The 23,200-nt window shown below is 44.3% G+C and overlaps 2 protein-coding genes across 11 annotated transcripts in view; both read left to right on the top strand.

Annotated features, from left to right (window-relative positions):
- The window catches only part of ODF2 (outer dense fiber of sperm tails 2), a gene marked incomplete at its 5' end in the record, with an annotated part of 30,771 nt that extends 25,127 nt beyond the window's left edge, over window positions 1–5,644 (top strand). For 9 of the 10 annotated variants that reach the window (XM_082657103.1, XM_082657100.1, XM_082657099.1 and 6 more), the window contains 5 exons: window positions 430–588; window positions 1,935–2,035; window positions 3,520–3,682; window positions 4,106–4,231; window positions 4,679–5,644. In XM_082657103.1, coding sequence (XP_082513229.1) covers window positions 430–588; window positions 1,935–2,035; window positions 3,520–3,682; window positions 4,106–4,231; window positions 4,679–4,867 — 738 coding nt within the window. In that variant the 3' untranslated portion in view covers window positions 4,868–5,644. Of the gene's footprint in view, window positions 1–429; window positions 729–1,934; window positions 2,036–3,519; window positions 3,683–4,105; window positions 4,232–4,678 lie in introns of those variants that run through there. The other variant, XM_082657097.1, reaches the window with a different exon arrangement.
- A 1,974-nt stretch (window positions 5,645–7,618) lies between these two features.
- The window catches only part of GLE1 (GLE1 RNA export mediator), a 43,888-nt gene continuing 28,306 nt past the window's right edge, over window positions 7,619–23,200 (top strand). Inside the window, exons 1-5 of the mRNA XM_082656535.1 lie at window positions 7,619–7,772; window positions 12,761–12,982; window positions 18,869–18,979; window positions 22,556–22,704; window positions 22,963–23,023. Coding sequence (XP_082512661.1) covers window positions 7,674–7,772; window positions 12,761–12,982; window positions 18,869–18,979; window positions 22,556–22,704; window positions 22,963–23,023 — 642 coding nt within the window. The 5' untranslated portion in view covers window positions 7,619–7,673. The remainder of the gene's footprint in view (window positions 7,773–12,760; window positions 12,983–18,868; window positions 18,980–22,555; window positions 22,705–22,962; window positions 23,024–23,200) is intronic.

Below are 23,200 nucleotides of genomic sequence, written 5' to 3'. Positions count from 1 at the left end.
CCTTCCCAGGGGCTTTGAGGTTAGACTAGACTTGAATCCTGCCTCTGCCAATTTGTAGCTGAGTGACCACGGGCAAATGATCCTTTGATCCTCAAAGTCCTTATATGGGGATAACGGCACCTACTTAATAGGTTGTTGTATGAATTTAATGAGTAATGCCTGGGTCCTGGAGTTTGCTACATGGTTGCCATTATTCTTCAATGACTGAAGGAGTGGCAGGCTCAAGTGGCCAGTCAGGGCCAAGTGTGTCCCCCCAGAGATCAGCTGGACACCCTCAGTGGCCTGCAGGGAGGCCGCACTTCTGCCCGTGGATCTTTCAGGATCCTTTCTGGGGACTAAGGGCGGCCCTGCCCTAAACCCAAAGCACTCTGCCTGGCCTCTTGAACAGCCAGGCCCTTCCCAACGGTGGGCCCCTCTCTCCCACTCCAGGCGCGGAGGCAGTTCCAGTCCCAGCTGGCTGACCTGCAGCAGCTGCCTGATATTCTCAAGATCACGGAGGCTAAGCTGGCAGAGTGCCAAGACCAGCTGCAGGGCTATGAGAGGAAGAATATCGACCTCACAGCCATCATATCAGACCTGCGCAGCCGGGTAAGGGACTGGCAGAAAGGTTCCCACGAACTAGCCCGAGCAGGGGCCCGCTTACCAAGATGAGCTGCACGCCCCCCGGCCCCCAGGGAGGACCACTTCCTTTTTCTTGGCTGCCGCTTTCTCAGAGGAGTGAGCTATCATCAGTGCTGTGAAATAAAAGTCTGGTGTGCCAAATGCCTTGTGTTTGCACAATGTGATTGTAGTTATAGGAGCCGCCACTCGATTGGAGCTGCCGGGCCCTCCTGCTCTTGCCCCTCCCCGAGGTTTCCAAGGCTCCGCCAGCCTCTGCCCTTCCCGCTCCGCTGCTGCCCTCAGCCATGCGCCACCAGCAGACACCAAGCCATAGGTTTTCTTTTTTTCCATCTTTCTCTTGCTTTAGCTGCCTTTCCGTAGTCTTAACAGACCCCTTGCCTGAGCTACGGGTCCTGAAAGAGGACTTCCTTTCTACCAGAAGCAGTCTGCCTCTGGGTTACTGGAACCAAGCCTACGGTGTCTAAGAAATGCTATGCCTCTCGTCTGCACTGTGACCTTGGGCAAGACCCTTCCCCTCTCTTAACCTGCTTCCTTGTAGTACCAGTGAAAGTAGCTACCATTGTTTGAGCACGTGCTCGGTGCTCCAGCATTCCCTCATTGAATTCTCCCGGGAACTTTGTAAGGGGTCTTATTTTCCCCATTTTACAGAAAGCAGCCCAGGGCATAGAGGGGAGAAGTCATTGCCTGAGGTCACAGAGCTAATACTTGTCAACAGGGATTGGAACCCAGCCAGCTCTGTCTGGTTCCCAAGCCCAGGTTCTCAGCACTCTTAAATCACCAGGCTTCTCTTGAACCTGAGCATTCTCAGGGCCTTTCAGGCCCAGACGTCTGAGGCTTCTGCAGAAAGCAGCCTTCTGGATAACTTCTCAAACTTGCCAGCCTGAAGGACTCAGTAGATTTCCTGTGGCCTTGCCTGCATTTGTCCCCATTTAAGAAGAATGAACTCAGCGGTCCCAACTACATCCTCGGTAAAGCTCCGTGGTGTGTCATGTGGGCCAGTTAGGCCTGCCGTCTGCTTCTGCCTTCTCACGTCCGCCCAGATCCCACTGACTGGCCTCTCCTGATCAAGGAAGTGTCGTCGTGGCTCTTCAGGATCGAAGCTGCCTTCTCTCGGCGCAGGAAAGCCTTCAGTCTCGGGGGTCGGGCCTAACCTGTCCCCGCTCTCCCCTCTCCTCCAGGTTGTGCGTTGAGACTCAGATGCCTGCTGAGGGCAGTGTGCCTCTCTCCTGGGTGTGGATGACAGGTCACAGGGAGAAGGGAGGGCTGTACCGGGAAGTTCTTTCGTAAACCAGTCTGTGTTCCTGTCATTTTAGATCGAACATCAGGGGGACAAGCTGGAGATGGCAAGAGAGAAACATCAGGCTTCCCAGAAGGAAAATAAACAGCTGAGTCTGAAGGTGGATGAACTGGAGAGGTTAGAGGCACTTGGTCCCATCTCTGTCCTCTTCCTAGGACCTGAGACTTTCAGCCACTTAGCTGCTTTGGGCCTAGTGTGCAGAAGTGTTTGAGGGACTCAAGGCCCTGGAAGGTACTAGGCAGACCTTAGAGGAAAAGCTGCTTCCATTGCAGTGGTAGGCATTGTGGGAGAGAGGAAGGCGTTCTCCGGCCAGGGGGGACGCTCCATAGCAGTGTGATCAAGGTCAGACCATCCATAGGCATCACCTATCAGAAAGGCACGCTTCGTCCAAGCAAACGGGCAGGGCCAGGACGCTGCGGTGGGGGCCTCCCCCCATTCTGCTCTTTGTTCCCGATCGTCCTTCCCAAGACCTTTCTGATCTGTTCTTCCCTGTTCCTCATGGACTGTTGGAAGCAGTCGGGTAAAGAGGACACATTTTGGAATCAGAAGCTCTGGGCCTTGGTCCCAACTTGGCCACTTAACCTGCATTGTGATCTTGAGCAAGTCATTTCACCCTTTGAACCTCTGTTTACTCACCTTGAGAAAGGGACCAAGGTAGGGATAACAACCCAGCTCATGGGATTATTGTGAGTCCTCCATGAGATAATCGTCAAAGGGTTAGCATTACTACCCGGCATGCAAAAATGTGCCATATATGTTAGTATATACGAGTTGATATCTTAGATGTGAGGAAACTGAGCTCAGGGAGAGGTTAAGTGACTTGCCCAAGGTCATATAGCTGGTACTTGGCAAAGCTGCGACTTAGACTGTCTTCCTCCAGGGCTTTTAGCATCTGTAAAATGAGGGCTGGAGCCTCAGTTTTCAGAGGTGAAAGGCTTGGGGTCCCAGGAGGCTGTAACTGGCCCAGGTGGCTCACACAGCCTGCCAGCAGGGACTTAAAGCAGGTGGTCTGCCCTGGGCTCCACCTCTACTCTGCTGGCCTCGAAGGTGTAGCTGGATTCAGCAGGACTTGCAGAGCTCCTTAAATTGGAAGGTGCCCTGGAAGTGCAGCGGGGACCATGTGTACACACGGGATGGTCACTGCTGACCCATGGCTGGTCATGTATGATGTCGAGTGGCGCAGCTGAAGTCCCTTTGCTGAGGGAGGCAACAGTGAACAGAAGAAGTTAAGCATGTAGGTTTCGGTGACAGACGTGCTAGCTGTGCTGGCCTCAGCCAATGACTTCAGCTGTCTTCGGCTCAGTTTCTTCATCTGTAAAGTGGGAATCATGATGGAACCCACCTGCCTGAGCTGCAAGTTGCTGTATTACACGTGATGACATACAGACTTAGCACAGCCGCGGTCAGTCTGTGCTTCTCCCACTCTTCGTACAGCTCCTTGCCGCCTTGCTGCTCAGCAGATTTCTTTGGTTTATTCCTGTTGTTCCTTGGAGATTCTTGATGTGATGAGAACCCCAGCCTGGGGTGGCTGGCAGCCCCCAGCTGTGTGGAACCCGACAGGCAGGGGGACGAGCAGGATCTGATTGAATGCTTTCACCTAGGAAACTGGAGGCGACCAGTGCCCAGAATATCGAGTTCCTACAGGTGATTGCCAAGAGGGAGGAGGCAATCCACCAGTCCCAGCTGCGACTAGAAGAGAAAACCCGGGAATGTGGGACCCTGGCGAGGCAGTTGGAGAGCGCCATTGAAGATGCCAGGAGGCAGGTCAGTCTCAATTCTATTACTAACCTATCTCTGTGTCTTTGGACAAATCGCCTAACCCCTCTGAGCCTATCTCTCCATCTGAGAAATGGGCACATAGAAGTAGTACCTGCCTCATGAAATCATCATAAGGATCAAGTGAGCAATTATCGTAAAGGACTTGGCACTTTATTCACAACCGCTCCTTTGATTGCTGCCTGAGTGGGCATCAGACAGGTGTACCACGTCTTAGGTGATGACTCATGGAGCGTTGGCAAAGGGCAGGTAAAGCGGGGTTGCAGAAGTTGTCCCCATAGTTTGCTCCTGCCCTGAGGCTCCAGAGAATTGTCCGCAGCGAGACCAGTTAGTGGGAGCGGCCCAGCCTTCTCTTTACCAGATGTTCCCCATGCCAGGTAAGCCAGCCCCACCTCTGTGCGTTTCTGGCAGGTGGAACAAACCAAGGAGCACGCAGCCTCCAAGGAGCGAGCAGCCCAGAACAAAATCCTGGACCTTGAGGCCCAGCTGAGCAGGACCAAGACTGAACTCAGCCAGCTCCGGCGGAGCCGGGATGATGTGAGTCGGGCTGGGGGTGGGAGGACGGGGTAGGAGCAGACAAGAAGGGAGTGGGTTGAGATCTGAGCTTCCTGGCGCCTGCAGGGCAAGATGTTCTGTTGTTTTTATGAATATGACATGGTTTTATTTTTCTCGCATCACTTTCCCGTCCCTTCAGGATATCCCAGGCCAACCCCCTTTTTTATTAACAGTTTTGTTAAGACAGCATTTACCGTAAAATTCCCTCATTCAAATTGCACAATTCAGTGGTTCTGAGTATATTCAGTGTTGTGCCATTATCACCACAATCCAGGTTTAGAATATTTTCAGAAAGAAAATTACCTGTTAGCAGCCACTCCCATTCCCCTGCCCCAACCCCTGGCAACCACTAATAAAGTCTCTGTCGTTATGGGTTTGTCTGTTCTGGATGTCACACACACTTGGCCCCGGCCCCGTTCCTCCTCTTAGGCTGACCGCCGCTACCAGAGCCGCCTGCAAGACCTGAAAGACCGCCTGGAGCAGTCGGAGAGCACCAACCGCAGCATGCAGAACTACGTCCAGTTCCTGAAGTCGTCCTATGCCAACGTGTTTGGGGATGGTCCCTACACTTCCTACCTAACGAGCTCTCCCATCCGCTCCCGGTCTCCTCCTGCCTAAGGCAGCCACTCTTGGGCTAGGAGCTCGGATGGATGCCGTGGGAACTGAGGCTTTGCTAAGCCATACCCAGAAAGCCTGTTGGTTTTCCTCTCTCGTCCTGTGATGAAGTATGTTCAGGGTCTTGTCTTAGCTACTAGCTCCAGAAAAGTGCCTGAAGCAGCAGGGGATGAAGCAGAACCCACTTCGTTCTCTCCTCTCTGACAGCATCGCCTGACGGAAGTTTTTAATTACCCTGACGGGCCTTAAAGTTACTACTATTAGGGTCAGATTGTAACTCACCGTGACTTTGCTCATTCCTTTCCCAAGAGAATGTTTGGACTGGACTTGCCCTCCAGTTCCCTTACAGCTCTCTTCTTTTTAGGACTGTCTCTTGGGTTTTCCCTGACCTGAACCAGCAGGAGCTGTTCGCCAGAGGTCCTCACCGCTCCTCATGTTCACTTGCTGTTTCCCTTATTTCACGGGTATGGTGTTTTCCCCAAGGTGCTCCCCTCCCAAGCCCAGTGGAAACCTCTTATGGCCAAGTTTCCTCAAGGCCACTTGCCCTCACGCACTTGCCAATAGACACTCGAGGGCTTATGTCCAGTTCGCCTTGTAAAAGTACAATCCCAATCTCATTGATTTTTCTCTTTGCCAGGTTTGTATCTGTGGAATGCATTTATTCTTGAAACATGTATGTTGTTTTACAAAAAGCTTTTATAATCAGTATTTAAGTCTCCATCGGATGATTTCCTTTACCCGCCCCAGCCCTCTTCTAAAAATGATTCAGTAAAATGCTGCAGGAGAGCCAGTAAACGTTTTTAAAGGACTTGGTGTGTGAGACTCCTCATTTCATTTTGGCCAGGCTGGCTCTTTCTCCTTTGCGTGCTTTCACTTACAATCCCATGAAAGGCCTGGAGGAGACACACTGAAGGGCACTGCTCAGTGTGTGAGGGCAGCCTACTTTAGCTGTTAGGAGGAAGATGGGATGTGTATGTATTACTATTTTTTTAATGTTAATTGTTTTCTGAATGATAAGGTTATGGGCTATTTTTGTTCTCTTCACATTTTCCTGTATTTAAAAGAAAAAAAAATTCTTCAGAGAGAAGAGAACAAATTTGGTGTACTATGCTGGTACTGACCTCTGGGAGATCCAGTCTGGTCCTCTCTCAGCCACTCTAACCCAAGTCCAGGAGTTCCCCTATGTCCTCAAAAGCAATGGCTCCCACCCAGCCATCTGGATTCCACTACCAGAACCGCCCCACCCCCCCATCCCCCCCGTTTTGGAGACATGCGTAGTTTCCAGCTTTTAATGTTTTGGGTTTTTTTGTTTGTTTTTAATTTTATTTCCAGCTTTTAATTTTGCCAAGGAAGGTCACTGAAATCACTACTACCGGCTACCACTGCCACAAAACCAAGCCTATTTTCACACCCTTAACACAAATGGACTTGAACTTTCATACAATGTATGAAAGCTCTTCCTAAGAAAAAACAGTTGGCAAACTTACACCGATGTGCATTCATTTCTGTATAGTTTGTCATTTCATTAGTTTGCCAAACTAATGAAAACCTCCTCAGTGCAGGGTTCTGCTATTTGTAACGATGGTGCGGGAAGCACCTCTTTTCCGGTCCATTGCTGGGATTCTCCCAAGAGCGTTCTATTTTTCTTCGTAAAATGTTGTATTCCAAAAAGTCCAGAGAGTTTGTGGGAAATGTTTATATTGCTTCAAACTCGAGAGTTTTCCTTTCTGCCTCAGACTGAGATCCCATGAAATGGGCAAAAGGGTCAAAAGTTAAAGGGTCCTAGTTAAAGCTGGCCTCAGGCAATGGTGAACATTTCATTTACTGAGAGATAATTCACATAAAATTCACTCTTTTAAAGTGTATAATTCAGTGGCTTTTAGTATATTCAAAGTTGTGCGACCACCACCTTTAGCTAATTCTCGAACATTGTCATCACACCCCAGTGGAGCCCATACCATTAGCAGCTGCTCCCCATTCCCCTCCCCCCAGCCCCTGGCAACCACTAATAGTCCGTTTCTCTGGCTTTGTCACTCTGGACATTTCACATAAATCATACCATATTGTGACTGGCTTCTTTCACTCAGCACGATGTTTTCAAGGTTCATGTCGTAGCGTGTATTTGTACTTCATTTTTATGGCCCAATAATATCACATTTTGTGGATACACCATATTTTATTGACTCATTGGTTGACGAACACACGTGTTTCCATTTTTTGGCTGTTACAAGTAATTCAATATTCTACCAGTTTTTTGTGGACACATTTCTTTTGCGTATATATTTAGTAGAACTGCTGGGTTAATGGTAACTTTTTTGGCCGCAGGCAGGCGGGATCTTAATTCCCCGACCAGGTATGGAACCCGCGCCCCCTGCAGTGGAAGCGCACGAGTCTTAACCACTGCCAGGGAAGTCCCTCTTTAACCTTTTGATGAACTGCCAGACTGTCTTCCACAGGAGTTGACCCATTTTAGAGTCCCACTGGCAGCGTATGTATGCGGGTTCCAATTTCTCCACATGCTCATCAATACCTGTTCAGTTTTCTGCAACCCGGAAGGCCCAGCCTTCTGAAGCCCCCAGGTCGTAGCTCCCTGCAGGGGAGCGAGCCTCGGGCCAAGCCCTGTGCGCAGGCGCGTTGGTGGGCGGGCTCAGTGCCGGAGGTGGGGCCATGCAGCCGTTAGGGGCGGGATTGAACCGCGTCGCTACGTGTGCGCCCCGGAAGCGGAAGCGAGCACCTGTTTCCGGTCGGCTGATTCGAGGACTTGTTTTGTCTCGAGCGGCGCCCCTGGAGACCTGTAGCGGGGTAGGCCATGCCTTCCGAGGGTCGCTGCTGGGAGACCCTGCAGGCGCTGCGCAGGTCTGAGAAAGGTCGCATTTGCTACCACCGCGATTGGCTGTTGCGGGGCGAGGTGAGCAGTGGCCCCAAAGGGGGCGGTGGTCCTTCCTGCCCCTTGTCACGGGACTCTGCTCTTCCCTAGCCCTTGGCATGTCCTGCGCCAGGGAACCGGTGCGTTCTTGTAACAGCCCGGGTTTGCTGCTTGACTCCCGTGTGTGCACCACCGTCTCTCGCCTATTCTAGCCTTCCGTGGAGCTCCCCTTCAGACGTGCTCTTTGAAGGCTTCATTGCTCCCCGCAGCTGGCGTTAGGTGCCTGCGCCTATGTTGTCAAAGCAATCCTGGCCTCTCAGGGTCAGTTAGTTTACTGCGCGTCTCTTGTGTTAGGAGATCCAGATTTAGTGGTGAACGGTTAACAGGACCTAACTTATTGCTGCCAGTGAAATGACCAAACTTTTAGACGACGGAAGTTGGACGGACCTGGGAACTTTAATGGGGGCGTGGTCACTGCATCTAAGAGTCGCAAAGCCCTGTACTAGACCGCGCAGGTGGGGGAATATAGAGACGGTTAAGGCATAACTCCTCTTCCCGAGTTGCTGGTAATCTAGCTACAGGTATGATGTCTTGTCTCTTCAGACTTAAATGTGAAACACTTCTAAAGCATTTCTGTCTTCATGTCTTTGACGGTTTTAAAGAATACATATGTTACATTCTATAGGATGAATTCCAGCCTGACTCTGTATGGTGTAGACTCAGATTATGCATTCTTAGCAGGACTACCACAGAAATGATGCTGTGTCCTCAGTAAGTCACATCAGTCACACATAGATGCTTCAGCCCATCCCAACACTGGTGATGCTCACATTGATCACTTGGTTACAACGGTAACTTCCAGATATTTCCACGTAAAATTCACTTAAAGTTCATCTTTTTCCCTTTTGTAACTTCGTAGTATTTTGTTGGGAGGTAGTCCAAGGTTACACCAAAATATTTTTTTCTTATCAAACCTCCACCGTTAGCATTTATGGGTGATTTCTTCCTGAATCAGTCTTTTCTGTGATGTAGACGAATGGTGTTTCTTTATAGCTACCGTTCCTACGTTTGTTAGCTGGCGTTCTACTGTGAGGAAGAGCTTCCTTTTCTCTTCCGTTTAATTATTCATATCGGAATCCTCATGGGTTCCTTCTGTTTAATTGTTTATATCAGTATCCTCATGGGTTCCTATTTTATTCAATGAGTTGTGATCCACTACTTGTAACCTTGTGTGTGTATATTTGCCAGTTTATGTCTTTTGCTCATTTTTCTATTGGGGTTTTGCTAATATTTTATAAGTTCTTTATGTATTAAGGATAATAATATTCCTTTATCTGTGATATATATTGCATCTTTTTTTCTAGTTTGTCAGTTGAAATTATTTTCTCCGTTGATGGTGTTTTTTATGGGTTTATTTTTTACATTTGAAACTTTGCTCCTGGAATTTATTTTGGCGTAAAGAAAGAGTAAAAAGTTGTCTCAAATTCAACATCCTTTCATGATAAAAACTCTTTCCAAAGTGAGTAGAGAGGGAACATATCTCAACATAATAAAAGCTACTTTTATTATGGGACAAATAAAGCTACTTTTATTGTGGGACAGACCCACAGTCAACACAATACTCAGTGGTGGTGAAAAGCTGAAAGCCTTCCTGCTAAAATCTGGAGCAAGACAAGGATGCCCCCTCTCACCACTCCTAATCTAATATAGAATTGGAAGTCCTAGCCACAGCAGTCAGACAAGGGAAATAAATAGAAAGGTATCCAAATCAGAGGGAAGGGGTAAAATTGTTATTATATGCAGATTACATGGTACTATCTATAGAAAACCCTAAAGACTCCACAGAAAAACTACTAGAACTGATAAATAAATTTAGCAAGGTAGCAGGATATGAGATTAACATACAGAAATCTGTTGCATTTCTTTACACTAACAATGAAATATCAGAAAGGGAAAGTTTAAAAAAAAAACCCTTTTAAAGTCACATCCCCCCCCCAAAAAAAGAAACCTTAGAAATAAACCTGACCAAGGAGGTAAAAGACTTATATTCTGAGAACTGTAAAACACTGATAAAGGAAAGGAAATTGAAGATGATTCAAAGAAATGGAAAGATATCCCATGCTCTTGGATTGGAAAAATTAATATTATTAAAATAGCCATACTACCCAAAGCAATCTACAGGTTTATTGCAATCCCTATCAAATTACCCATGACATTTTTCACAGAACTAGAACAAGTAATCCTAAAATTTATATACAAGCACAAAAGACCCAGAATTGCCAAAGTAATCCTAAGGAAAAAGAACAAAACTGAAGGGATAACCCTCCCAGACTTTAGACAATACAACAAAGCTACAGTAATTAAAACAGCATGGTATTGGGACAAAAACAGACATATGGATCAATGAAACAGAATAGAGGGACCATAAATAAACCCACACACCTACAGTCAATTAATCTTCAACAAAGCAGGCAAGAATATACAATGGAGAAAGGACAGTCCCTTCAGAAGGGTGTTGGGAAAGTTGGACAACTGCACATGAATCAATGAAGTTAGAACATTTCCTCACAGCATACACAAAAATAAACTCAAAATGGCTTAAAGACTTAAATATAAGACATGACACCATAAAACTCCTAGAGGAAAACATAAGCAGAACATTCTCTGACATAAATCATAGCAGTGTTTTCTTAGTCTTCCAAGGCAATAGAAATAAAGCAAAAATAAACAAATGGGACCTAATCAAACTTACAAACTTTTGCACAGCAAAGGAAACCATAAACAAAATAAAGACAACCTACAGACTGGGAGAAAATATTTGTAAACGATGAAACCGACAAAGGCTTAATTTCCAAAATATACAAGCAGCTCGTACAACTCAATAACAAAAACAAACAACCCATTCCAAAAATGAGCAGAAGACATTTCTCGAAAGAAGACATACAGATGACCAATAGGCACATGAAAAGATGCTCAACATCGCTAATTATCAGAGAAATGCAAATCAGAACTACACTGAGGTACCACCTCATGCTGGTCAGAATGGCCATCATTAAAAAGTCTACAAATAATAAATGCTGCAGAGGATGTGGAGAAAAGGGAAGCCTCATACACTGCACCCCAGTGTATGAGGCTTCCCTTTTGAAAAGATATATGCACCCCAATGTTGTTAGTAGCACTATTTACAATAGCCAAGACATGGAATCAACTTAAATATCCATTGACAGATGAAGAGATAAAGAAGATGTGGTATATGTATACAATGGACTACTACTCAGCCATAAAAAGAATGAAATAATGCCATTTGCAGCAACATGGATGGACCTAGACATTATCAGACTAAGTGAAGTAAGCCAGAAAGAGAAAGACAGATACCATATGATATCACAAGTGGAATCTAAAATATGATCCAAATGAACTTTTTTTTTTTGGCTGCATTGGGTCTTCATTGCTGCGCGTGGGCTTTCTCTAGTAGCGGCAAGTGGGGGCTACTCTTCATTGTGGTGTGCGGGCTTCTCATTGCGGTGGCTCCTCTTGTTACGGAGCACGGGCTCTAGGCGCACGGGCTTCAGTAGTTGTGGCACACAGGCTCAGTAGTTGTGGCTTGGGGACTCTAGAGCTCAAACTCAGTAGTTGTGGCTCTAGGCGCGTGGGCTTCAGTAGTTGTGGCTCACAGGCTCTAGAGTGCAGACTCAGTAGTTGTGGTGCGCGGGCTTAGTTGCTCCGCAGCATGTGGGATCTTCTGGACCAGGGGTCAAACCCATGTGCCCTGCATTGGCAGGGGGCTTCTTAACCACTGCACCACAAGGGAAGTCCCTAGTAAGCACTTTTCTATGCCTATTTTTTATTTGCTTATTTTCATTTTAAAAGGTATAACATGTTCATTTAGAAATTAAATACAGAAAATTAGAACAAGTAGAAATATGTCACTGATCACCCAAGCTTAACTTCTGGTATATTTCTTTCAAATTTGTTAGGGTATTTATTTGTATTTATTTTATATCATTGTAGACATAGTTATTTATACTCTTGTTTTTTCACTTAAAATTGAATCTTGGGGGAGGAGGAAATGGAGTAAGGTCGTCAAATAATAGAAACTTCCAGTTATAAGATAGATAAGTACTAGGGATGTAATATACAACTTGACAACTGTTAGCTAACACAGCTATACAATATATAGGAAAGTTAAGAGAGTACCTGCTGAGAGTCTCATCACAAGAAGAAATTTTTTTTCCTTTTTTCTTTCGTTTGATTATATCTATATGAGAAGATGCATGTTGTTAGCTGAACCTATTTAATCATTTTACAATATATATAAATCAAAACATCGTGTTTAGGCCTTAAAATTTTACAGTGGTGTTTGTCAATTATTTTTCAATAAAACTGGAAAAATTTGAACCTTACATAGGATTCACAATTGGCATTTTTAAATGACTAATATTCACTGAGTGTGTATACCATAGTTTACTTCAAAATTCCTTTCATGTTCTTTTCTGTTACAACGTTTTAGATTGCTTTCAAATCTGCTTTTTTTTTTTGCGGTACGCAGGCCTCTCACTGCTGTGGCCTCTCCCGTTGCGGAGCACAGGCTCCGGATGCACAGGCTCAGTGGCCGTGGCTCACGGGCCCAGCCGCTCCGCGGCATGTGGGATCTTCCCGGACCGGGGCACAAACCCGTGTCCCCTGCATCGGCAGGCGGACTCTCAACCACTGCGCCACCAGGGAAGCCCTCAAATCTGCTTTAATGACCATCTTTGTGCATTGTTCCTTTTTCTGTAGTTAGGGTTATTTAGTCTGATACTCTAAAAGGATAATAGTCAAGGTCATTATCAAGAAGCTACTGTACTTTCTCTTCATCTCTGATTGTTAATACAGTTACTTTGGGTCTTTGGTATGTATGTATGTATATATTTATTTAGGCCTTCTTAGATTTTCAGTAAAGCATGTAGTGGATTATAAGGACAAAATTATTTTTGATTGCTTAGATCAGTTGACATTCAAGTTGAGCTTAACCTTCTTCTTCCCTCTAGGATGTTTTAGAAGAATGTATGTCTCTTCCCAAGCTGTCTTCTTACTCTGGATGGGTAGTAGATCATGTCCTACCCAATATGCAAGAGAACCCACCTCCCTCTGAGACTTCAACATCCCCTAGATCTACTTCAGCCCTCGGCCAACCTTCATTTGTTCCCAAATCTCCTGTCAGAGACCCTGCCTTCTCACCAGTCTCCTCAGCAACACCAGATGGAACCAAGGTAAGGCTTTTGATCAGTTTAAGACAAAAGACAATGGTGGCTGCAAAGTTGAAGTGTTTAACATTGTCATACTACAGTGACCTTACTCTGGAGAAAATAATGGTTGCTTCTTCGAATTCTTGTAGCTGTTTGTAGCGACAGTGTTTTCCACATCACCCAGCGTTCTCTTTATGAAGACCCAGAGAGAGAAATTCCTCTCTATTCTTAGTACCAAGAATAGTAATTAATTTCATGAGCAAGTGGATTTTTTTCTCATGAGCGTTGCATCTGTTTAACTCAACAAGGTCTCCCTTTTTGTTGTTGGCTGCTGGAAAGCTTAGAGTAAATTTTATACTTGCTCTTAGATTTACATACCTTATTGTTGCTTCTGTATGAGTTTTTACCTTCTTTCTGGCTCTATTTTGTTCCTGCCTTTGTTTCTCCCACTTAAAACAGTTAAATTGTTGCTGGGGCTCTGCTCTTCTCTTTTCTCTTCTCTTCTCTTTCTTTGTATCTCTAGACATATTTATTTATTTATTTATTTATGGCTGCATTGGGTCTTAGTTGCTGCACACGGGTTTTCTGTAGTTGCAACGAGCGGGGGCTACTCTTCGTTGCGGTGTGCAGACTTCTCATTGCAGTGGCTTCTCTTGTTGCGGAGCATAGGCTCTAGGCATGCGGGCTTCAGTAGTTGTGGCTTGCAGGCTCTAGAGCGCAGGCTCAGTAGTTGTGGTGCACAGGCTTAGTTGCTCCGCGGCATGTGGGATCTTCTGGACCAGGGCTCAAACCCATATCCCCTGCACCAGCAGGCGGATTCTTAACCACTGCACCACCAGGGAAGTCCTGTTGTTATGCTTTATGTTCCCTTATAAGCTGCATTAAATCCTTTCTGGATCAAAGTAAGATATAACAACTAGTATAACAAGAGTTAATAGAAAAAAAGTCTTCTAAACTTCTAAGCACTATTGTGCTTTTTCTTTCTTTTTTTTTTTTAATTAATTAATTAATTTATTTATTTTTGTCTGTGTTGAGTCTTTGTTTCTGTGCGAGGGCCTTCTCTAGTTGTGGCAAGCGGGGGCCACTCTCCATCGCGGTGCGCGGGCCTCTCGCTATCGCGGCCTCTCTTGTTGCGGAGCACAGGCTCCAGACGCACAGGCTCAGTAGTTGTGGCTCACGGGCTTAGTTGCTCCGCAGCATGTGGGATCTTCCCAGACCAGGGCTCGAACCCGTGTCCCCTGAATTAGCAGGCAGATTCTCAATCACTGTGCCACCAGGGAAGCCCAAAACTCCTAAGCACTATTGTGCTTTTTCAAGTTTTAGATTTTTGTGCCAGCAAAATAAGACTAGGCAACTCTTTAGAAAGGTAGAGATTACATTTTTCACGTTTAGCTTCCAAAAGACAAAGTTCTTTGTTCTTTTTGTTCATACTCACTGCAGACTTTTGTTTACTGAAAATATATTATCAATTCAACAAAAGGAAGAAGTTAAATCTCCCTATGGTTTCATCATTTCAGTCATCAGTTACTTCTTTCCACTTTCATATGCCTGCATCCTTGTACCTTGGCATAATTAAATTGTATGTGCACTTTCATGTTCTGATTTTCCTTCCTAACTTTATTTTGTTCATGAACTATTTGAATTATTTGTTCACGTTATTTCCACCTTTGTAAATGTCTACTTAGAGGATATGTAATATCCTGTAATTTATTAAACTGCTCCTTTATTATTAGGCATTTATATTTTTCCATTTCATTGCTTTTAAAGATATTACACTGAGAAACTTTCTGCAGAGAGATCTTTCCATTTTTAATCTTAAAATATGTCTTCTGGCTAATATCTTAAAATAAATGCCCAAATGATTTGACTGGCGTCAAAGATAAAAGGGTATGAACATTTGTTTTTAAATTTTAAACCTTTTTTTAAATTGTAAAATATTCATGACATAAAATTTACCATTTAACCATTTTTTAGAGTACAATTCAGTGGCATTAAGTACATTCATAGTGTTGTGTAATCGTCACCACTATCCATCTCCAGAACTTTTTCATCACCCAAAACTAAAAACACTACATTCATTAATCAATAACTCCAGGACTTTCCTGGTGGTGCAGTGGTTAAGAATCCACCTGCCAAGGCAGGGGACACGGGTTCGATCCCTGGTGTGGGAAGATCCTACATGCCATGGAGCAGCTAAGCCTGTGTGCCACAACTACTGAGCCTGCTCTCTAGAGCCTGCGAGCCACAACTACTGAGACCGCGAGCCACAACTGCTGAGCCTACATGCCACAGCTACTGAAGCCCGCGTGCCATGCTCCACAACAAGAGAAGCCACCGCAATGAGAAGCCCGTGTGCCACAACGAAGAGTAGCCCCCGCTCACCACAACTAGAGAAAGGCCGCGCGCAGCAATGAAGACCCAACGCAGCCATAAATAAATAAATAAATAAATAACTCCTTATTTCCCCCTACCCCCAGTCCCTAGCAACCATCATTCTACTTTCTGTCTCTGTGAATTTGACCATTTTAGGTACTTCGTATAAGTGGGATCATGTAATATTTGTCATTTTGTGACTGGTTTATTTTACTTAGCATAATGTCTTCAAGGTTCATCCATGTTGTCGCATGTGTCAGAATTTCCTTCCTTTTAAGGCTGAATAATACTCCACTGTGTGTACTATGTTTTGTTTATTCATTCATCTGTCACTGGACGTTTAGCTTGCTTCCACCTTTTGGCTGTTGGTGACTAGTGCTGCTCTGAATACGCATGTACGTGTATTAGTTTGAGTACCTGTTTTCAATTCTTTGGGGTATGTACCCAGAAGTAGAATTGAGGAATCATATGGTAATTCTATGTTTAAATTTTTGAGGAACCATCATACTGTTTTCCACAGCAGCTGTATCATTTTACTTTCCTACTAGCAATGCACAAGGGTTTCAGTTTCTCCACACCTTTGCTAACGTTTGTTATTTGCTGGGTTGTTTTTGTCTGTTTGTTTGTTTTTATTTTGTTTTGTTTTACAAAAGCCATCCTAGTGGGCATGAAGTGTATCATTGTGGTTTTGATTTGCATTTCCCTAAATGATTAGTGATGTTGAGCATATTTTCATGTGCTTATTAGCCATTTGTATATCTTCTTTGGAGAAATGTCTTTGCAAGAGTTGTTCACAATAAGAAAGAATTTATTGTACAGTAAATAATAATCCTAAAAAATAATACAGGACAGAGATGATTATTCATATTATGAAAGACTGCATGATTACATACATAAAAAGTTTACTTTTTAGTTTATATTTCACACTTCATCTTTTAAAATATTAGTCTTTAAAAAATATTTCTAGCAATTGAGCATCATAGACACAAAAATGAACTTTAGCCTAAACTTTACAACTTACATAAAAATTAACTCAAAATGATCATGAACTTAAATGTAAAACTATAAGACTTTTAGGGAAAAAAAAAAACATAATCAGAACCTAGGACTAGGTGAAGAGTTTTTAGATTTGGCACTAAAAACTTAATCGGGCTTCCCTGGTGGCGCAGTGGTTGAGAGCCCGCCTGCCGATGCAGGGGATGCGGGTTTGTGCACCGGTCCGGGAGGATCCCACGTGCCGCGGAGCGGATGGGCTTGTGAGCCATGGCCGCTGAGTCTACGCGTCCGGAGCCTGTGCTCCGTGGCGGGAGAGGCCACAACAGTGAGGGGCCTGCGTACCGCAAAAAAAAAAAACAACTTAATCCATAGAAGGAAAAATTAATAAATTGGACCTCATCAAATGAAAAGCGTGGCTCAGTGAATGACCTTGTGAAGAGGATGATCAGACAAGCTACTGACTGGGAGAAAGTAGTTGCAAACGACCTATCTGACAAAGGTTTATGTATCTAGAATATATTTAAAATATATATCGAGAATATATATTTAGAATATATTTTTAAAACTCAGAGGTTAAACAAAAACTTTCTAATCTTCAATTAGAAAATGAGCAAAAGATATGAACAGACATTTCACCTAAGACAATATATAGACAATATAAGTACATGAAAATATGTTCACAATCATTAGCCATTAAAGAAATGCAAATTAAAACCAGGACGAAGTAGCACTACACACCTATCAGAATGGTTAAAATAAAAAATAGTGACACCACCAAATGCTGACAATGATGTGGAGAATCTGGATCACTCGTGTATTTTGGGTGGAAATGTGGAACGGTACCGGCGCTCTAGAGAACAGTTTGGCAGTTTCTTATAAAACTAAATAGGTGCTTAACTATATGACCTAGCGGTTGCATTCTTGGGCATTTTTCCCAGAGAAATCAAAACTTATATTTACATAAAAATCTGTACACCAGTGATCATAGGAGCTTTATTTATTATATCCCCAAGCTGGAAACAGTGAAATGTCTTTCAACAGATGAATGGTTAAACAAACTGGTACATCTCTATCATGGAATACGACTGGCAATAAAAAGGAACAAGTCCTTGATAATATGCAACAACTTAGGATCTCAGAGGCATTATACGAAGTGAAAAAAACCAATCTCAAAAGATTCTGTGCTGTATGGTTCCATTTATTTAACGTTCTTGAAATGCTATCATTATAGAGATGGAGAACAGATTAGCAATATAATGGTGTAGCACAAGGAAGCTTCATGGTGATGGAACAGTTCTGTACTTTGTGATGGTGGCTACACATGTGATAAAATTGCATAAAACTGTACACGTACCCAAATGAATTCCTGTAAAACCTGGCGAAATCTGAATAAGTTCTGTGGCTCGTACCATCAATTTACCGTTTCCAACTTCCTGTAAATTATAATTATTTCAAAATTTTAAAAAAAATTTAAGTTTCTATGAGCAGCTTCTCAGAGGCAGCAGTTTCTAGTTCTGATCCTGCTAATAGTGTGGCATGCCCTCAGGCAGGCATCTTTCCCTCCTTAGGCCTCAGTTTCTTCATCTGTAAATCTGGTACTGGACTACATTGCCAAGGTCCTCTCCAGGTATAAAATTCCGTAATTCTTAAGGTTTAAGTAAAGTTTTGGATGGCTTTATATAATGAATTGTATCATTTACAAATTTTTGGTGTTTAAGTAACAGAAACCCAGTTTAAACTAGCTTAAGCAAAACAAGGGAGTCAGGGGAGAAATTAATTAGCTCATATAACCAGGAAATCTAGGAGTGCATTTCGAATCAATTAGATCTAGAGGATCTATTTTCTGCTTGTCTGTCCTTGATATTATTTCTCACTTGATTCAGTGACTCAGACCCAGGGCTTTGCTTCTCCATTTCTCAGTTCTGTCTAACTCGTCTTGGTTTCATCTTTCAGATAGACTGTCTGGCAGGATGTCTCTTGGTAGCCCTAGACACATATCTTCTTAGCTTAGCATCCCCAGAATAAGAGAAAGCCATCCCAAATAGCTCCATCAGGAAAATTCAGAGATGGACTCTGGCTTAGCTTAGGTCATAAGCCTCATTCCTGAAGTAGATACTGGGTACAAGGGAATAGAATACTTTGATTGCCAGGCTGGTCACATGCTTAGTGACCCCTGACACTAGGGGGCGTGGAAGAATCAGGGATGTGGGCTGGGGTTTCTCCATCCAAACCAACCCAGCAAAAACGGACACTTATTAGAAGAAATGGGGAAAATGTGCTGGACAAATCAAAACAAACGAGCAAGCAAAAAAAAAAAAAAAAAAAAAAAACACAAAAAACTGTACAAAGCAAAAACATCCACTTTATTAAGGAAACCAATTAGAATAAGGTCAATATCATGAAAAGCACACTGGTTCTAACATATATTGTTTTGTTGTTGTTACTGGTTGTTCATAAGTAAGGATGTGATTTTTGTTCAGATTGAATAACACCAACTTTACCGTCTTAAAAGCTTAATTTTTCCATCTTCTGTCTGTATAGGACAAATACGAGTCCCAGCATACAGAACCTATGGTACTTCAGTCCTCCCAGGGGATCAAAGTGGAAGGCTGCATCCGAATGTATGAGCTGCTGCACAGAATGAAAGGAGCAGTAAGTAACCCTTGAAGTAAGACAGGCGTGACCCTAGGGAGCCACGTTTAAATGCAGTTCCTCAGGGATTATGAATGGCCACCATGTACTAATAATCATCGTGCCCCACCTACTAGTAGCTCTGATTCAGCTGGGGAGATAGCATAACATAGCAGTCAAGAGTAAGCTCTCTAAAGTCAAATCTGGTTTCAAATCCTACCTCTTCTATTTTACGTGTGACTTTGGGAAAATTACCTGGGCTTTCCTGGCTTCCATTTACTTCTCCAAAATTTGAAGATGATCTTTGTTGTCAGATAAGGTTATACTGAGAAGATTGACCTTAACAGCCTCTTGAAAAAAGAATAGCACTATTTTAATTAGTTTATTTGACTTTATTCTTTTTATTAGAAAAACAATGCATGTTTTGTAAAACTTTTTCTTTTTCAAATTTTTATTTATTTATTTTTGGCTGTGTTGGGTCTTTGTTGCTGCACGCAGGCTTTTTCTAGTTGCGGTGAGTGCGGGCTACTCTTTGTTGTGGTGCGCAGGCTTCTTACGGCGGTGGCTTCTCTTGTTGTGGAGCACGGGCTCTAGGCACGTGGGCTTCAGTAGTTGTGGCTCGCGGGCTCTAGAGCACAGGCTCAGTAGTTGTGGCGCAGGGGCTTAGTTGCTCCACAGCATGTGGGAATCTTCCTGGGCCAGGGCTTGAACCCGTGTCTCCAGCATTGGCAGGCAGATTCTTAACCACTGTGCCACCAGGGAAGTCCCTGTAAAACTTTTTAAAGAGTACATGAGTTTATAAATTTAAAGTCTTCTAGCATCTACCCTCATTCATTTATTCATGGAATCACCAAATACTTATTGAGCACTTTTGTTCTAGGCCTAGATAAAATAGTGAACAGGGAATTCCCTGGCGGTCCAGTGGTTAGGACTCCATGCTTTCAATGCTGATGGCCTGGGTTCAGTCCCTGGTTGGAGAACTAAGATCCCATAAGCTGCGTGGCACAGCCAAAAGAAAAAAAAAAAAAACAGTGAACAAAGTAGACGCAATCCATGTCCTCATAGAGTTTGTATGCTGGAGGGAGAAACATAGAACCAAGGTTCTAAAATATAGTTAGAAGACTATTATAATCTGCGTGAGAGACAGCAACAGTCATTGAAGCATATTGACACTGGATAAAAAAGGATGACAGTTGCTTAGACTGGAGGGGAGCGGGTAGCAATGGAGATAGTGAGAGAGAGAAAGACAGTTTCTTCTTGAGTTTTCTCAGCTCTCTTCTTTCAATCATCACTTCTGCATGGACTTTCTGTCCTCCAGATGCGAGTAGAAAGGTTTTCCTTGCTGATAATCTTCCTCATATGCTCTCTGTTGTTGAGTCTTTTTTTTTCTTCCCAACTTTTAATTAAACAGTCTCAGAGGAGAGGAGATATATATTTGTGTTCAATTTGCCGCCTTTTACTGGAAGTTTTTTTTTCTTCTTGTAAATTTATTTATTTATTTATTTATGGCTGAGTTGGGTCTTTGTTGCTGTGCATGGGCCCTCCCTAGTTGCAGCGAGTGGGGGCCACTCCTCGCTGCGGTGCACAGGCTTCTTATTGCAGTGGCCTCTCTTGTTGCAGAGTACGGGCTCTAGATGTGCAGGTTTCAGTAGCTGAGGCTCATGGGCTCTAGAGCGCAGCAGCAGCCGTGGCGCACGGGCTTCGTTGCTCCGCGGCATGTGGTATCTTCCTGGACCAGGGCTCGAACCTGTGTCCCCTTCATTGGCAGGCGGATTCTTAACCACTTTGCCACCAGGGAAGCCCTACTGGAAGTTTTAAAATAACTTTTAAAATACAATAGCCTAGGGCTTCCCTGGTGGCGCAGTGGTTGAGAGTCCGCCTGCCGATGCAGGGGACACAGGTTTGTGCCCCGGTCCGGGAAGATCCCACATGCCGCGGAGCGGCTGGGCCCGTGAGCCATGGCCGCTGAGCCTGCGCGTCCGGAGCCTGTGCTCCACAACGGGAGAAACCACAACAGTGAGAGGCCTGTGTACCGCAAAAAAAAAACCAAAAACAATAGCCTAATATCTTAACAATATATATTAACATATCACCATGCCAGTGTATACAGCATGTCATCTTCCTTAAAGGCTGCAGAGTATTTTCTAGTATGACCTACTGTAATATGTTTAACTATTACCCTGTTAATTTAAATTGTTTCAAATTTATTACCATTATCAACAAGGATGTTCATTATCAATGAGCATCCTTGTACATATATCTATTTTTTTAAAATAAATTTATTTATTTTATTTATTTTTGGCTGCATTGGGTCTTTGTTGTGGCACGCGGCCTTTTCATTGCAGTGGCTTCTCTTGTTGCAGAGCACGTACTCTAGGCATGGGGGCTTCAGTAGTTGTGGCACGTGAGCTCAGTAGTTGTGGCGCACGGGCTTAGTTGTTCCGTGGCATGTGGGAAGTCCCCTTGTACATATATCTTTGCACACATATGCAAGTATTTCCTCAGGACAAAGTCCTAAAATGGAATGAGTGTCAAAGGATATATACACTTTAAAATTTGATAGTTAAAATGTCAAATTGCTCTTATAAACCAAATGAGAGGGCTTCCCTGGTAGCACAGTGGTTAAGAATCCGCCTGCCAATGCAGGGGACATGGATTCGAGCCCTGGTCCAGGAAGATCCCACAGGCCGTGGAGCAACCAAGCCCGTACACCACAACTACTGAGCCTGTGCTGTAGAGCCTGCGTGCCACAACTACTGAAGCCTGTGCACCTAGAGCCCGTGCTCCCCTCAACAAGAGAAGCCACTGCAATGAGAAGCCCCCACACTGCAACGAAGAGTAGCCCCCGCTCGCAGCAACTAGAGAAAACCTGCACGCAGCGATGAAGACCCAATGCAGCCAAAAATAAATAAATAAATAAATTTATTTTTAAAAAAAAAACAAATGAGAGTACTCTCGTGAATAATAAATGGAATACCTGGTACCCTTAGGTATAAAGGAATGGGACTTTGCTAAGTGACGGTGGAGGAAAAGACTCTAGGCAGAGATAATAACTTGAGGGAAGGAGTGAGATAGGAGTATGCATAGCATGTTTATGGAATTAGAATAAGGATTTCTTTAGATTACCCTGAAGCTCTCATAAGAATACACAGGATGGAAATTCCCTGGTGGTCCAGTGGTTACTGGACTCCATGCTTTCACGGACGAGGGCCCAGGTTCGATCTCCAGTCAGGGAAGTAAGATCCCACAAGCTGTAGAGTGTGGCCAAAACAGAAAAAGAGTACAGTAAGCTTAAGGATGGAAGCTTAAAAGTGCAGGGCTATTTGATACTGCGTTGGTGAATACCCGTCCATTCTTAGCTTATACTGGAGTGACATAAACCATATGGGGCAAGTTGGAAAAGCTCTCCACAACAGCTGAGTTTAAAGATCAACCCAAAGTGGAGACGTGACTCAAGCAAAGGTTCCAAGAAGTAGGCAGATGATTCCATGCCCCGAAGTATCTTTGATGGAGTTAAGGGCTGATGGGAGGGCAGCCCATGGGGTAGATGAGCAGGGTGTAATGGAGCTGCAGAGAGCTGGTTTTGATCCTTTGCAGGAGGGCTTGAGGCAGTGGCAGGAGGAGCAGGAGAGGCAGGCGCGGGCCCTCTCTGAGATGGCATCTGAGCAGCTGAAGCGCTTTGATGAGCGGAAGGAACTGAAGCATCATAAAGAATTCCAGGACTTACGGGAAGTGATGGAGAAGAGGTGAGTTCCCTGAATTCCAACGGGAATGTCGGCGTGGTCCACCGGAACTCTTTCCCTACATAAAACCCAAAGGGAAGGAGTTGAACAACTTCTGAGTCCTTAAGTATCAAAATAAAATAGCCAGAGAAACTTATAACCTAGAAAAATGACCAACCTTGGAAAGATGAGCAATGCAACACAAAGAGAGGAGGCTTTTAGGAGAGGTAAAACAATTTTAGGAAGCATCCCTGACTCTTCCTCCCTCCATTTTTCATTCAGCTCCAGAGAAGCCCTGGGGCAGCAAGAGAAGCTGAAAGCTGAGCATCATCACAGGGCGAAGGTCAGAGCTTGGGAGAGTCCGTGTGGGTGTTCAGTGTCTGGGTGACGTGCCCGAGGAGTTGGGTTCCAGCACAGTCACAGAGGACCTGGCCCCTGTCATGCCACTGTGTGGCTGACTTGGGGCAGTCCTTTTGTCACTCTGAGCCTCTCTGTGAAAATAGGTAGCCCACACAGGACT

This window comes from Grampus griseus, assembly GCF_964374135.1.
Source record: "Grampus griseus genome assembly, chromosome: 6".
In the NCBI taxonomy this organism is placed as follows: Eukaryota; Metazoa; Chordata; class Mammalia; order Artiodactyla; family Delphinidae; genus Grampus; species Grampus griseus.
Note: the sequence above shows the minus strand (reverse complement) of the source record. Positions and strands in the feature narration are given on the sequence as shown.